Here is a 13,629-nt window from a genome sequence, read left to right as displayed (position 1 = left end):
CGACCTCCTCCTCCTGGTTCTCCCTGCTAGCACTGAAAGTCCCACATCCTGGAAAACCACCCCACCCTGGACAAACCAGAGGTTGGCCCCTCCAGCTCTGGGGGTGGCAGTGGCGTCCCACTGCTGCCAGGCTCCGGCCCCTCCATCCTATCTGTGTTCCCTTAGCCACGTCCACACTCCGTAGGTACTTCTAGCATCAAAGCCCCATGTAATTAAACTTTCTCAGGTGAATTGTGTTTCCTGCTGGGATCCTGAATGGCACAACCACCACGCAGCCCTGTGAGGTCAGCATTATTATTAATTTCTTCTCACAGATGAGGAAACTGGAGAGGTTACAGAGCTTGGTGAAAGTCACTCCACTAGTAAGTGGCAGAGCCAGGATGCAAACCCAGGGATCCTGGTCCCTGGATCATGTGCTCCCCAACTCCTGTCTCCCTTACAGATGGCTGAAAAGCCCCCTTCTTGGATACTTTTGATGGAGAGATCCTTGGGTCTGAGAAAAGGGCTGACGTCCCTCAAAGCTGGGGGGCAATGACATGACCTCCCGTGGCCTAGGCTGTGGAGTTTGGAGTTGAGCCACACAGGAGGGAGAAGGCAGGAGTAGTGCTGGAGCCAATGGGCTGATGGGATAGGGGCTGGGGTGGAGAAGGTGACCCTCCTCACCCACCTAGAAACTGGCCCTGTTGCCCACACTCCTGGCTTCCTGCAGAGCTTCCTGCAGAAAAGGGAAGGAGACGCTTCCAGCCTCGTGTTCAGATGGGCCCAGTGGTGGGGTGAGAGCCAAGAGGTAAGGGGATGGACAGAGTTCCAGTCCCAAGGGCTCATCAGAGCCCCCCTACACAAGCTGAGCAGCTGAGCCCCATCCTGGGTGCAGGAGAAGAACCTGCCCATTGGTCCCAGTCTAATAGGAAAGCTGGATCCCAGACCAGAACCAGCCAGAGACCGAGCCAAGGACAGGTGTAGCCAGGCTGTGCCAGAGACAGAAAGGGTCTGGCACATTCAGACTTGAGGAATTAGGGAGAGTTTCCAGGAGGAGATAAATCTGGTGCAGCCATGGGAAGAAGGAGGAGCAGGTTGGAGATCCCTGCATGGCTCAGGGGTTTAGCGCCAGCCTTCGGCCCAGGGCGTGATCCTGGAGACCCGGGATCAAGTCCCACGTCAGGTTCCCTGCATGGAGCCTGCTTCTCCTTCTGTCTCTGCCTCTCTCTTTCTGTGTGTCTCTCATGAATAAATAAATAGAATCTTAAAAAAAAAAAAAAAGGAGGAGGAGGAGGAAGAACAGGGATGAGGGGCTGTCTCCAGTCCAAAGTACAGTTACTTTACCAGGGAACGAGCTAAAAAAGATACTGAAGCATCAGTGGAGATGGAGGGGATGGATGACATCCCAGGGAGCAGAGTGGAAGGCTGGAAGGAGCCCCCTGATGAGCTGATTGGGATGAGGGGTGAGATGCCCATTTGAAATTCCCAAACACTAATAGATATTCCACGAATTCCCTGGGAAGAGTGGGCTGGGCAGCGGCACCGCTTCTGTTTTGCTAGGTGAGGTGCAAGCCCGGGGCAGAGCTGAATTGCTGGAAGGAGCAGCAGAGAAGCTGCACGGTGCCGCAGGGAACCCTCGTCTCTGCCCTTCAGCCTCCCTTCTAAATCCCCTCGGGACATGCATTTAGAGCTGTTGCTTAGCATCAGTGCTGAACTATTAACCTGCCGGGGGCACCCCTGCCCAGGAGAAGGGCCAGCTTAAAGCTCAGAGATGAAGTGGGGCTGACATGAAAAGACCCAGCTTGCTACCCTGGATGGAGCTGGAGCCAGGCAGCCCTGGGAGGGGACTGGGAGAAGGACAGAAACCCCCATCTCCTAGCACGGGCTGTTGACTTAACCGCAGGAGGCTGGCCTCTGGCCCTGGTTACCACAGGCTCCAGAAAGATCTGGCTCTCATGGGTGGGAGGGGCTATGCTGGAGAACCCCGAAACTGAAGGAGCGGGAGAGACACTGAACCCAGGGGCACCCGGCTGGCTCAGTCTGTGGAGCATGCGACTCTGGATCTCAGGATGGTGAGTTCGAGCCCCACGTTGGGTGTAGAGCTTACTTTTTAAAAAAAAGAGAGACGCTGAGCCCATTAGAAGGGCAGGATGGGGTTGATCTAGCTCGCCAGAGTAGCCCAGTCCTGGCATGGTGCCTCCAGTGTGGTTTGCATTCGATGAAATTTGTGGGAGGGAAAGAGTGGGAGAGGGGAGAGAGAAAGGAAGACCCCTTCAGGGAGAAATGGGTGCTGCTTCGTTTCACAAGAGAGAAGTCCAGAGGGAGGGAAGAGGACGAGGGTGGTGGCCCTTGGTTCCAGCCCCCAGGCTCTGGTCATTGGGCCTCAGGCCCCTCCTCTCCCCACAAAGGACAATACTAGGCTGGCCGAGCCCACCAGGGCTGGAGGACAGGGCGCCGTGGACCTGGGGCCTGGGGCGGACAGCAGGCCAGTGAGACGCAAACCATACGCAGAGCAAGGCCAGCCTGGGCACACAGCAGGAATAGCGAGCAGGCACGACTTTACTGGCTTCTGCGAGCTCCCCGTGGCCTGGCTCGGGCTGTGGGCAACGCGCACGGAGCTGGCCATGCAGGGAGGTGGGTGATGGAGGGGGGCGCAGGGCTGAGGGGGCTCGGTCGGGAAGGCATGAGGAGCAAGTGGCTGCGAGGTCACTCAGTATGTGACGGACGTCTTCAGACTTGACTCCACCGTCTTCTTCAGGATGGTGCGGCAGCTGGAGCCGGAGCCGGAGCCGGAGCCGGAGCCGGAGCCGGACACAGAGCAGGAGGCCAAAGCAGGGCCCTGCCCGGAGCCCACGGTGATGGTGGAGCCTCCGGTCACGACGCTGGAGCAACTGGACCCAAAGCTGCCTTTCTCGCCTCCGAGGCCACAAGAGCCCCCCAGGCCACTGCCAGCGCCTCCAGACAGGACGGTGCTGCCTCCACCCACGGCTGCCAAGAAATGCACCAGAGTCACAGCAGGGTCCTCCCCAGGGGACCACTCTCCCCAGCTCCCCGATACTCACAGACGACGACCTGGCTGGTGCACCTCCCAGACATCCTGGGGGAGAAAGGAGAAGAGGACAAAATGCTCAGAAAGGCTGCGGAGAATGGGTCCCCAGGTGCTTCTTAGCCTCTCAGCAGATCAAATCCCCAGTCCTGGTTGTCAATCCCTCCCAGCAGGGTGGGTGGGAGCGCTAGGAAATCTCAGAATGTCCCTCGGCGAGGAGGCCACGCTGGTGGCGGTCCTTCCTCCTCTCCCACCTCTCCCGTGTGCCCGGGCCCCCACCTGCTCTCCTCGCCCTCCAGCAGCCTGCGGTACGTGGCGATCTCCACGTCCAAGGCCAGCTTCGTGCTCATGAGCTCCTGGTACTCGTGCAGGAGCCGGGCCAGCTCCTGCTTGGCGGCTCTCAGGGCGGCCTCCAGCTCGGCCAGTTTGGTCTGAGCGTCCTTGAGGGCCAGCTCCCCGCGCTGCTCAGCATCGGTGATGGTGGCCTGCAGGTTGGCATTCTGGGGGGGGGGGGTGTAGAAACAAAGGAGAGAGTGGTTGCAAGCTGGGTACAGCCTCCCGAGGAATCTACTGTGGCTAGACCACAATCTCATGAGCTCAAAATTATCCACGGCCACCCCCTGCCCCGTTCCTCTCGCTCTGACAGAAAGCATTGCCTCTTCTGCTTCCTTAACTCTCAGAGTGGGTTGAATAGTGTCCCCAAAAATGTCATGTCCACCTAGAACTTCAGACTGTGATCTTATTTGGAAATAGGGTCTTTGCAAGGTGTGATTAGCTAAGGATCTCAAGATGATATCATACTATGTGTAGAATGAGCCCTAACCCCGATGAGTGGCGTCCCTAGAAAAGATGACAGGTCACAGAGACAGACGCCGGGGGATGACGCCATGTGACAACGGAAGCAGGGATGGAGCGATGCAGCCATAAGGCGAGGAATGGCAAGGATGCCCGGGACCTCCGGAGGCCGAGAAAGGGCAAGGAAGGACGCCCCCACCCAGCAACTTCAGAGGGGCCGCACCTGCCAACACCTGATTCCGTGCTTCTAGCCTCCCGAAGTGAGGGGATACGCGGTCTGGTGCCTCAAGCCTCTAAGTTTGTGGCACTTTGTTAGGAAACGCACCCCTTGGCACCTTGCTCGAGGCACTCCATCTCTGCCCGGGCACTTACTGGTCTTCCTGTCCGTCCCGCTGCGTGGAGCGTTATCTACAAGAGTCCTCCTAAGGGCACTTGATTGCTCTAGGACAGCCCCACTTCAAATACTTTGTCCTCTTATCAAACCACATCAAGCCACGTGCCTCAGTTGTTGGTTTGAGGAGCACGCTCTCCGTGCTTACCTTTCTGATCTGAGAAAACTCCCCAAAGGAGAGCAACGTCCCCAGCTAACAGGCCACCCCGCTGACTCGGCCTCGGGATCAGGAAAGAAGGCCTCCCCTGGGGGCTCTCCCTCCTATTCCCATTCCAGCCTCGTTATCCTACTCTGTACATGAGCACCTGTTGATGGGGAGCATCGTCTCTATTCTACGGATAAAGAAACTGAGAGTCAGAGAAGCTGTGAGTGGCACAGCTGGGTCCCTAACCCAGGACAGCTGCCAGCTGGCCCCCCGCTTCCCGCCCTCGGGGCTGCGCGGTGACTGGCACAGGGGAGTCCAGTCCGTACATTTGTGCAGGAAAAGGAGGAGTAGGGGGGCTGTGCTCCTAGAGGGATTCTCGCAGGAGAGGCAGCTTGCAGTGTGGCGAGCGGTTCCAGATGTGGGGACGCGGTAGGCCTCCTAGGTGCTGCCTGCCGGGCCCAGACTGCCTGCTCACAATCACCTGGGTGAGCTGAGCTCAGCAAGTGGGTTTCTCGGCTCCCTCCTTAGAGACCTAGGCCCTTAGCCTGAGAGAGGCCCAGGAATCTGCATTTTAATAGACATCCCCGGGGAATTCCAAAGCAAGGAATTCAAACTTAGGGGCCCAAACACCATGGCAGCAAATTGAATAATAGGCCCTGGGCACCTTCATCTCGGTCCCATGTCACATTCCGAAGGAGGCCAGGTGGGGATGGGTGGAGACTGAGTCCAGGCTTCCAATGACCTGAGCTCCAAGGGCTTTCCCGGGAGGGCCCCTCTTGGGAATGCACAGGCCGTGCGCGCCCCGGGGGTCAAGCCGAACTGCGTGGGGAAACCGCCTGACTCTGTAGTCTCAGCTCTCAACCCTCTGCTGATCCCAAAATCGATTCTTTGGGTTTGGGGAAAGGGAGTGCAAAGAGACTCGAAAGCGTGAAGGGTCTGGAAGCCTCCACATCCAGGAGTGAGGGCTCCAGGACTAGCAAGAAACCGCGTCTCCGCCCTTGCCATCCTCTCCCCCCGCCGCTCCCCTCTCGTCGCATGCCAGGCCCCAGAGGCATCACCTCCAACCCGCACAAAGATCTGCCTAAGGAGGGCTCACTCCCCGCCCCAGCGCCACTGCCCATCACGCCTGCGCCCTAGGGTCCTGGCTCTCACCCTCCCCAGCACGGGACCCAGAAAGTCAGCACCCGGCCCTAGAGTCCCCCTGCGCTTGAGGAGTAAGAGTCAAAAGAAAGTAGAAGGATCGGCCCTCTCCCCGAGGAGCCAAAAGCAAGGTGCGCCCCGGGCCACGGAAGGCAGCGTGAGCAGCGCCCCCTGGAGTTGTTCAATGCAGAGCCCACACGGGCTGGAAGTCGCAGGAGGGAGGCCAAGTTCCTCCAAAACGGGGCCTCAGGTGCTCTCCGCCCAAAGTACCCAGAGCTCCAGCCGGTTATCAAACCTGCACACACACCTGGCGGGGACCCTGGCACAAAGGTAGCACAAGGGAGGGCCTGGGGAGCTCTGGGAGCCTCACCTGCGTCCTGAGGTTCTCGATCTGACCCTGCAGCCTCTGACTCGCCTCCTGCAGCTGGGAGATCCGGACTCTGGTTCCCTTCATGCTGTCCCCGTGAAGCCGGGCAGACGCCTGAAGCTCCTGGTACTGAGAGGGACACGGGCGACACCACCGGTTGACAGGACCCTCACCTTTGACCCCAAGACTGTGAGAAACACCACGTCCCCCGTTCTGTGCCTCTCACGTCCTCACTTGGATCGCGGCTTAAACGCTGAAGCCAGGACAGGGCGGGATGAGCTTGCGGGAGTCGGGCTGCTCTTGTCCCCGCCGCCCCCCCAGAGGTGGAGGTGGCCGTGCCCACCGGCCCCGGAGCCCCGGGCAGGTTATCAGACCTGCCCCAAGGGGGCCGCGGTGGACGAGCACCCGGGGCCCGGGCAGCGAGCCCCAGGCTTTGCCCGCCCAGGCCGCCTCGGGGCTCCCGCACCTGCGTCCGGTACAGCGTCTCGGCCTCGGCTTTGCTGCTCCGGGCGATCTCCTCGTAGCGGGCGCCGACCTCCGCGATGATGTCGCCCAAGTCCAAGCCTCGGTTATTGTCCATGGACAGCACCACGGACGTGTCGCCGGCCTGGGTCTGGAGCCGGCCCAGCTCCTGCAGGGACGGTTGCATCAGCGTCCAGCTGCCCCCGCTCCCTTTCCCCCGGGGCCCCAGGCCGGGGCAGTGGGCGCGATGCCCGGCCTCATGCCCCCCTGGATCCATCAAGCATGCCCGGCCCCCTGCTTCTCCTCACCTGAAGACGAGGCTTGTAGGAGGTGGTGCCTAATGGCCCTTGCAGCTTGGACGTTAAAGGTAAACGTCCTGCGAGCCCAGACCACCTGGTCCCCGCTACTCCTCTGACCCCCTACCGCACCCCACCCCCTCCTCCTCCCGCTCTGATGCCCGAGGCCGCCTCATTTCCACAAAGATACCAGCGCACGACCAGGGGCCCGTCCCTCTGCCCGGAATCTCCGACTCCACCTGCCCGGTTCACTGCTCGCCTCCTTCCAATCTTTACGCAAACTTTATTTCCTAATGAAGTCCCCTCTGACCACCACATGCAAAGCTGCCACCTGCCCTACCCCCTGCGACATTCCCAAGCCCCCCGGGCCTGTTCTGATTTTTCCTGTTTGCCGTAGCATCCGTCGCCCTCTCAATGCCACACAGTCTACTCGGGCTATTGCTCGGGCTATTGTCTCCCGTCCGTCTCCCGACAGAAAGCAAGCGTCGTGAGTTGTGTCTGGTTCACTAGCGCATCCCTCTGCCCAGCAAGCCGCACGGTACGTTCGCAACGTTTGTTTGTCGAATGACTGAGCGACGGCTCCCGGTGGCACTAACCGGCCTTGGCCTCCTGACCACCCCCGCCTGCACCCCCACCCCCACCCCGCCCTCAGCACCACCCTGCCCTTGGCAGACCCTCACTTCTTCATAGAGTCGCCTCAAGAAGCACACGTACTCTCGCAGAGACTGCAGCCTGCCTTCCAGCTCCATCTTGCTCAGGAAAACCCCATCCACATCCTGGGGACAGGGACACAGAAGCCATGGACTCCCACTCCCGCTCTGGTTCCCGAGTTCTGCTCTCCCACTTCCCAATACTCACCCACGGCCACCCCGGGGACCCCTCCAGCCCCCTCCAGCCCCCTGTCACCCTGCTCTCCCTTTTCCCTGACACTGGCACACACCGCCTTCAGGAGGCCTTCCCCGAGGACTCCCAACCGGTTCTGCGTCCTCCACTCCCTCCCCACCTTCTCCCACAGTGACACCCAGAGCTCATCACATGGTCTTTCCATCAGATCTTCCAGGGCGCCTGTGTCCACACAGGTGTCCCACCCCCTGGGAGCCCCCCGAAGGCAGTGCACTACCACGTGCTGCGTTAGGATCTCCCACCCCACCTGCTGTCCCAGCCCAAGACTCGGCTTTGTGCATGGTGGGTGCTCAGGATCCCAGGGAAGCCCCTGACCCCCCCTCACCTTTTTGAGGACCACAAAGTCATTCTCAGCCGTGGCGTGCTTGTGGGCCTCCTCCTCATACCTGTCAGGTAGGTACAGAAGGCCGCTGCCCGGGGTGGCAAGATCGGAGCCCATGCCCCTCCTCCGAGCACGACCTCCCTGAAACGGCCCCCCTGCCATTAGATGCTCCCAACAAAACACATAAGCTGCCCTTGCCTCTGCCTTTCCTATCAGGAAGTCATCGTTACGTCCTGGCTTTGCCCGTCTTCACTCCACCAACCACGTGAGACCACTCTCCGATGCATCTATAGGGCACATCCCAACACCTTTCCTCACTTGCTGCTCACAGCCATCAGGTGATGAAGCGGGCATTTTGGCTTTTGTCAGAGCGATTACATGGCTTGCCCAAGTCATCGATAGGTGGCCCAAGCAGATCTAAAACCAGGTCTCCTGGCCCCAATCCTGAACTCTTCCCAGGACCCACTCCACCTCCCACGCCATCCTCCCAATGGCCCTGGGAGGTAAGAAGGGCAGGTGGCATATTCCCACCTTCCAGATAGGGAGCTGATAGGCAAAGCTGAAAGGCCACACAGCTCCCCCTTGCTCACAGGCGCCAAACCCAAGCCTCCTGTTAGCCCAGGGCTCTCTCCACACCACCTGGTGACCTAGGTGGGGAACCCAAAAACTGCCCAGCTGTGAATCATGCCACAAGCCCGGGGACGGTCCCACTGAATGGGTTCCCTTCCACAACACCGGGACCAGAGAACCTCTGAGTCACTTTGGCCCACAGCCTGCTCAACAGGAATTTATCGAGGAAAAACCCACTGAGGCATTATTAAAATAGGCCCCTCCCGGCCCTGACCCCAAGCATGGCCCTCACACTGGGTCTGTTGGAACCGAGGCTCTCCAGACCTGGGCATCAGGGACTGTGGGGCCTCCTTACCTTCAACAGGTGGAGCACCCTGAGAATCAGAGGGAAGGGGATGCACAGAGGAGCCACTCACATGTCACTGGGAGCTCAGCATGTGGGAGACCCACCAACTGACAGTCCTGATCCAGACCCTCCCAGGCCCCCCTCGGGCCCCAAGGGGCACTGGGATTTGCCTACTTGGCCTTATACTCCTCCTCCTGGTCCTGGCAAGACTTCAACTCGGCATCCACAGCCTTTCGCTCACTCTGGAGCTGCTCCAGTTGCCGCCTGAGCTGGGCCACGTAGCCCTCAAAGAAGGTCTCCAGGTCCGGGGGGCTGTCCCTCACCCCCTGCTGCTGCAGCAGCTGCCACTTGGTCTCCAAGATCTTGTTCTGCTGCTCCAGGAAGCGTACCTGCAGCCCGAGCGGAGGCTCCCTGAGGCTGCCGTGGGACCCCTGGCCACAGGCTCTGGCAAGTAAAGCCTCAGGGGCTCCTCCGGTGAGCCCACCTTTCCCCTACCTCCCAACCCAGCCTGGGCAGGGGCAGCCTCAGGCCCTCCCAGGAGGCTCTGAGCATATCAAAATGATCAGAATGGCTAACAGGGGAGGGTCTCCCCACTGCCGAATGACCGTCCTCCGCTCCTGAGCCCCTAGCATAGAACAGCAGGGCCTCAGCATCATCAGAGAGACTGCAGTGAGACCACAGGAAGGACCTTTTGGCTGCAGAAGTGATTAGGAAAGTGGTAGCAGGGACGCCTGGGTGGCTCAGCGGTCGAGCATCTGCCTTTGGCTCAGGGCGTGATCCCGGGGTCCCGGGATTGAGTCCTGCATCAAGCTCCCCGCACGGAGCCTGCTTCTCCCTCTGCCTGGGTCTCTGCCTCTCTCTGTCTCTCATGAGAGAGGAAGGAAGGAAGGGAGAAAGGAAGGAAGGGAGGAAGGGAGGAAGGAAGGAAGGAAGGAAGGAAGGAAGGAAGGAAGGAAGGAAGGAAGGAAAATGGTAGCTGAGCAGACTTCTCCATTCCCAAATCCATCGAGAACATTCCTCCAAGGGAGGCAGAGACAGGGGCTTCACCAAGTTGGCCCTCACCTTGTCGATGAAGGAAGCAAACTGGTCATTGAGGCTCCGGATCTCTTGGGTCTCCTGAGTCCTCACCACCTGGAACTGGGGGTCGATCCCAATATTCAACGGGCTCAGCAGAGCAGTGTCGATGGTCACTTCCTGGATGCCCCCGGGAGGGCACAGGGGAAGGCCAGGCCCACCTCGGGCTCCCCCAGACTGCACCCCCGGCCTTCCCCCTGACCCCCAAGCCCTTCCTCGGGAGCCTCCCCTGCTCCCCCCGAAGGAAGTGCAGCTCCGGCTGCTGAAGCGGCCCCCGCGGCCCCACGAGCGCGAGCGAGCACAGCAGGCTGAGCGGGCGCTGAAGCCCCTCGGGGCCCGGGCTGAGGGGACAGACATGCTGGAGACAAGGCCACACAGTGCAGACGACAGAGGATCATCCGGGTGTGTGAGTTCCTGCCCCGAGGCCCCAGCACGAGACTTTTATCCCCTCCCGGGCCTGGGCTGGGCCTCGGGGAGCAGGATGCTCTCGGCCTGACTGTGTCTGTCACTGGCTCCAGGTGACCTAGTCCGACACACCTGGAGGACAGAGGCCAGGGGAGAGGAGGCCCAGACGCTGCCCTCGGAGCCCCCAGGCCGCGGGAGAGCTGGGCACGGCCCGGAAGCAAGGAAGCAGCCCAGACCGGACTCCAAGGCCAGGACGGTCGCTGGGGGCACCCAAGGAAGGCTTCCCAGGGAAGCAGATGGGGGGATGGGGAAGAAGGGGAGGGGTCCAGATGGGGCGTCTGAGTGCCTGGAGACACAGGACTGAGGGGTGTGGAGCTTCTCAAGGGGACTCTACCTTAAGGAAGGCACTTGGCAGTACTAGGAGAAGCTACGAGGCTAATGGAGGTGTTATTGTCCTCGTTGGCTAAAAGACACCCAGGATTTGGAAATGAAACAGGAAAACAGGGTGTCCAAGTGCCTTCTCTTGCGCAACCCAGCAATCATCCACAAGGCACCACCCCGCTCAAACCAGGCCTCTGCATCCAGGATCTGGGCGAGTCGTGCATTTCCAAGCCCAGCCTACGTCCCTGCTCCTTCCCCAGACACGCAGTTGCCAGGCCTGGATCACGCACCGCATGTGTCACGTTACGAAGCAGGGGCGCCTGGCCTCTGAATAAAATATATACTTAGAAGGATACTCCCTTGGGGTGCTGGGAGCAGACACAGGAACCAGGGGTCCCCCCCAGGGTGGAGGCTGTGTCTGCCCTCGGGTATGCCGAGAGCCCCCCACCAGTACGGGACCCCATGTAGGAGGCGGCCAGCCACCACTGCTGAAACTCCTCCACTGCTGGCAAGCACGGTTGGGCAGCTCTGATTTTTAGAAATTTCTAAAATTCTGCCCCTGAAACTAGGATACTGGGCCTTTGCGAATGCAGCTCAAAGCAAGAGCAAACGGGGACTCAACGTCATGAACACTCAAGAGAACTGCTATGAGGAAGTTGGTCGTAGCAATGCACCTCCGGGCCACACAGCGTGAGCAAGTCTCCCCTCCCTCCAGAGGATTAGAAGCCCCTTCCTCCTTCTCCTAGCCCCACCTGGCACACCCTGAATGAAGCCAAACAACAGACGGCCTCAAGGGGAAGAAGAGGACTGGGCCTTCCATGGGGAGAACAAAAGAGCTCAAGGGACTGAGGTGCCAGGTGAGGAGGAAGAGAGGAAAGATCCAAGCGGGAGATCTGAGTGCACCGAGGAAGGAGAGGCAGCGTGGAGCAGCCTCAGTGTCTAGAAAGAGAATCTGGGGGTGGGAGGCCTGGGGGGCTCAGTCCGTTAAGCATCTGCCTTCAGCTCAGCTCAGATCATGATCCCAGGGTCCTGGAATCCAGCCCCACATCAAGCTCCCTACTCCGTGGGGAGCCTGCTTCTCCCTCTGCACCTCCCCCTGCCTGTGCTTGCTCTCTTTCTCTGTCAAATAAATCAATAAATCCTAAAAAAAAAAAAAAAAAAAAAAAAAAGATAAGAGTTAGAAAAAGAATCTGGGAAATGGGCTGGATCCCATTGAGGACCCACCTCCCAACCCTGCCCCCTGGGGACCACTTTGCAGCATCAAGGAAGACCAGGTACCTTCCTTCCCGGCACCATGAATGTGTTTGAGAAACATCTCTGTGGACTGGACTCGACTACCCCTCCTCCCAGTGTAAGGGTGGATGACAGAGACCACAGGAGGAGGTTCCTCCCTGGAACTTCTTCCTATTTGTAATGTTATAGAACATTAAAGCCAGAGTGAGCTTCAAGATCATCTGTCCAATGCCCCCATTTTACACTTGAGGGTTCTGAGGCCCCATAGGGTGTAGGGCGGGGTGCAGAGACCGTGCACCCTTGGGTAACCTAAGACATTGCACCAGGTGACCTCTAAGCCTGTGATCTGAGTGACTTGCTCAAGGCCACCCACACAGCTGGTTAGGCTGAAGCCAGGACCACCACCCAGCCCGGGCCACTGCCCCACGGAGCAGCCCTCTAAGCCCCTGGTTATAGCTTGTCCACCACTCTATCCGGCTCAGGGTCAGGCATCCACCAGGCATCAACAGGTATTTGTGGTAAGAGATGAATTCTTCTCCACGACAGTCACACCCAGGGAACTTCTTGAATCACCAGGTTCTCTAATGCTGCTGTAACATGTTTCCTTCTACTTAAAAAAATAATAATAATAAATCAGGGGCACCTGGCTGGCTCAGTGGCTAGAGCAGATGACTCCTACTCTCGGGGCAGCGAGTCCAAGCTCCATGTGGGGCGGAGAGCTTACTTAAATAAATAAACAAATAAGATGATTCTGGGACTTTTTAAATAAATATTAAAAATTTTAAATGAATACATGTGGGACGCCTGGGTGGCTCAGCGGTTGAGTGCCTGCCTTCAGCTCAGGGCATGATCCTGGGGTCCCGGGATCGAGTCCCCGCATCAGACTCCTTGCATAGAGGCTGCTTCTCCCTCTGCCTGTGTCTCTGCTTCTCTCTCTCTCTCTCTCTCTCTCTGTGTGTCTCTCATGAATAAATAAATAAAATCTTTAAATAAATAAATAAGATGAATGATCAATAAATAAGTAATCGTATGGTGACGGAGAGAACGCTGAAACAGTTTGGGGGTTCGAATGCTAGGCCTCCACTGGCGGACTGACGTGTCCCTATATGCAAAGGTGCATCAAGGGATCTCAATCCATGCAGCAGCCTAAGTGCACATGGCTCCATGGGTTTTGCCCGTCCTCAGTGTCCCCAGCTCCATTAGCCCCACGTCATGCTCCGCAGCCCCTGCCCACCTGGGATCCCCTTCAGGAAAGCGCCAGGCTGGGGTGGTTTCTCGTGGCTTCCCCCTCCCTCCCTGCCTGCCTCACCCTTAGTTCACCCCTGGTCACAGCTATGATTCCCTAACCTTTCACTCAAGCCTGTCCTGTCTGCACGGTCTATTTTTTTTTTTTTTTTTACCCAAATGCCACTTAGTCACATTTTATTCATTACATTCTCTTTTTTTTTTAAAGATTTTATTTATTCATTCATAAGAGAATGAGCTGATGGCAACAAGAAAAGGGTGGAGCGAGCTGCTGCCTCTGCAGCCCCTCCAAGCCCAGGTAATGAGCCCCCAAAACTCACAGGGAGCAATCCCAAGACAGAGGCCTGGGAGAGCAGGGGTTTGCAAAGCTTTGCCTGGGAGTTCTGAATCTAAACGTCTGTCCCCGAGGCCCAGGTTGAGAGAAGCAGTGAAGGATGACGCTAAATTCCAACGTGTAAAACATGATCATGTTTTACGAAGCACTTTTAATTTTTTTTAATTTTTTTATTATTCATGAGAGACCCAGGCA

The 13,629-nt window shown here is 58.4% G+C and overlaps 1 protein-coding gene across 2 annotated transcripts; it reads right to left on the bottom strand.

The window, feature by feature from the left end:
- Positions 1 to 2,520: 2,520 nt before the first annotated feature.
- On the bottom strand, positions 2,521 to 10,273 carry KRT78 (keratin 78). 2 transcript variants are annotated; one of them, XM_077869938.1, is made up of 9 exons: positions 9,825 to 10,273; positions 8,937 to 9,151; positions 7,850 to 7,910; positions 7,296 to 7,397; positions 6,330 to 6,494; positions 5,867 to 5,992; positions 3,305 to 3,525; positions 3,042 to 3,076; positions 2,521 to 2,967 (listed from the first exon to the last, which is right to left on the bottom strand). In XM_077869938.1, exons 1-9 carry the CDS (start codon positions 10,191 to 10,193, stop codon positions 2,690 to 2,692), a joined length of 1,572 nt encoding a protein of 523 aa, XP_077726064.1. In that variant the 5' UTR covers positions 10,194 to 10,273; the 3' UTR covers positions 2,521 to 2,689. The 2 variants fall into 2 exon arrangements, with proteins under 2 accessions (XP_077726064.1, XP_077726065.1); XM_077869939.1 differs by having other exon boundaries at positions 7,302 to 7,397; positions 9,825 to 10,272.
- Positions 10,274 to 13,629: the final 3,356 nt, after the last annotated feature.

This window comes from Canis aureus, chromosome 25, assembly GCF_053574225.1.
Source record: "Canis aureus isolate CA01 chromosome 25, VMU_Caureus_v.1.0, whole genome shotgun sequence".
In the NCBI taxonomy this organism is placed as follows: domain Eukaryota; kingdom Metazoa; phylum Chordata; class Mammalia; order Carnivora; family Canidae; genus Canis; species Canis aureus.
Note: the sequence above shows the minus strand (reverse complement) of the source record. Positions and strands in the feature narration are given on the sequence as shown.

What these genes read in the sequence shown, in the direction of transcription:
- KRT78 (XM_077869938.1), bottom strand. Translation starts at nt 10,193, where the DNA reads ATGTCTGTCCCCTCAGCCCGGGCCCCGAGGGGCTTCAGCGCCCGCTCA. An exon ending in TTGCTTCCTTCATCGACAAG is followed by an intron (nt 9,152 to 9,824) that starts GTGAGGGCCAAC and finishes CTCGGGCTGCAG; the next exon opens with GTACGCTTCCTGGAGCAGCA. An exon ending in GACTCTATGAAGAAGTGAGG is followed by an intron (nt 6,495 to 7,295) that starts GTCTGCCAAGGG and finishes CCGTCCCTGCAG; the next exon opens with GAGCTGGGCCGGCTCCAGAC.